We start from the raw sequence: 1734 nt of genomic DNA, 5'->3' as shown, positions 1-1734 counted from the left end.
AGAGACAAAGGGGCCTGAGCTCTGGCACCTGCCCAGGGGCTGAGGAGGGGGGCACGGCCACGGCACCTGGCGTGAGAAGGGCTCTCCCACAGACGTCCCCAACGGCGTAGATCCCGCTCCTGGTGGTGTTCTGGTACTCGTCCACCACCACGTGGCCCTTGGCATCCACCTGCACGCCCTGCCAGGGGAAACAGCCACCTCTGCACGCGTCCCAGGAGGGCTGGGGCAGCTGATGCCCACGGGGGAACCTGTGCTGGTGGCCACGCTGGTCCCAGCTGCTGGCAGGACACGGTGGGAACACCATCCCGTGGGACCTCCAGAGATCCACGGGACCTTCAGAGACCTGTGGCACCTCCCGAGTCCTGTGGGGCCTCCAGGGAGTTGTGGGACCCCTGGGAGACCCATGGGACCTCTGGAGACCTGTGGGACAACTGGAAACCCATGGGCCCCCTGGAGATCCATGGGATGTCTGGAGACCCATAGGACCTCCAGAGACTTGTGAGACCCCCAGAGACTTGTTGGATCTCCTGAGACCCACGGGAGCCCTGTGGGACCAGCCCGGAGGGGACATGTTGCCATCTCACCACTTGGTCCAGGCACAGCTCCTGGGTGTTGGGCTCCCTCCCCACAGCCCACAGCAGACAGTCAACATCCCGGATCACTCCCTCCACCGGCTTGTGCCCGGGCACCGAGGAGGTCACTGTCACATCCAGCAGCCCAGACGGGGACTTGGTGACCCTCTTGACCTGGCAGGGAACAGGGAGCATGGTGGGACAAGGACCTGCCAGCAAATGCAAGCAATGCTGACCCTCCCCAGCCTGGCCTCTCCAGGAGGGACAGGTCAAGCTGCTGGGCTGCTCTGCATGTACCTGTGTGTGCTTCCAGACATCCACCCCGCTGTTCTCCAGCTCCTGGGTGCAGTTCGAGCTGATCAGGGAGTCAAAAGTCCTCAGGACCTGGGCAGGAACCCACCAGCCCCATCAGATGAAGGTTGACAGGTGAAGACACAATCTGGCAGCCCCTCCACTAGCCCCACCCAGTCCCAGAGAGGTTTGGGGCACTTGTGGTTAATGACTAAGTTCTCTTCTGGTTTTCCTTATCAATTTTTTTAATTATTATTATTATTATTTTATTTTTTTCAAGTCACACCTTGAAATAAAGCTGCAGGGAAAGGGTGTGGTGGCACACACAGCTGCAGAAATGCCAGGCACGTGGCTCAGTGCTGCCACAATCTTCCTGGCAGCACAGGGACATTCTTCTCACCCCATCTGCCCCACCCCAGGCCCAACAGCCAAACATCACCTTCTCCTGCAGCTTTTCATTTCATAGAATCACAGACTGGTTTGGGTTGGAAGGGACCTTCCAGATCATCCAGATCCAACCCCCCTGCATGGGCAGGGACACCTCCCACCAGCCCAGGCTGCTCCAAGCCCCATCTGGACACAGCCCCCCCCAGCAGCAGGGCTCCCCTCCCTGCTTCTTCCCCATCCCCCCACCAAGTCAGCCCCCTCCTCCACCAGCCACCTGGTGGTGACCAGGGAAACCCATCAGCCCAGGCTGCTCTACCTTGTCCTGGCGGATCAGCAGGGACGATTTGGAGCCCAGAGTGGAAAGGATTCCCACCATCTCCACCGCGATGTATCCTGCACCCACCACCACGCTGCGCCTGGGGAGGGGATGGGTGGGTGGGTGGGCTCAGAGCTGCTGGCAGCACCAGGCCGGGCTGGGGGGGGG

General features: G+C 61.0%; 1 protein-coding gene across 1 annotated transcript in view; it reads right to left on the bottom strand.

Annotated features, from left to right (window-relative positions):
* Positions 1 to 28: 28 nt before the first annotated feature.
* GSR (glutathione reductase) overlaps positions 29 to 1734 on the bottom strand; it is a gene marked incomplete at its 3' end in the record, with an annotated part of 3415 nt that continues 1709 nt past the window's right edge. Inside the window, exons 6-9 of the mRNA XM_010002290.1 lie at positions 1567 to 1668; positions 870 to 956; positions 585 to 746; positions 29 to 178 (exon numbers count right to left, since the gene is read on the bottom strand). Coding sequence (XP_010000592.1) covers positions 29 to 178; positions 585 to 746; positions 870 to 956; positions 1567 to 1668 — 501 coding nt within the window. The remainder of the gene's footprint in view (positions 179 to 584; positions 747 to 869; positions 957 to 1566; positions 1669 to 1734) is intronic.

This window comes from Chaetura pelagica, unplaced genomic scaffold (assembly GCF_000747805.2).
Source record: "Chaetura pelagica isolate M959 unplaced genomic scaffold, ChaPel_1.0 scaffold1597, whole genome shotgun sequence".
NCBI classification, from domain to species: Eukaryota; Metazoa; Chordata; class Aves; order Apodiformes; family Apodidae; genus Chaetura; species Chaetura pelagica.
This window is presented reverse-complemented; position numbering and strand designations above follow the sequence as displayed.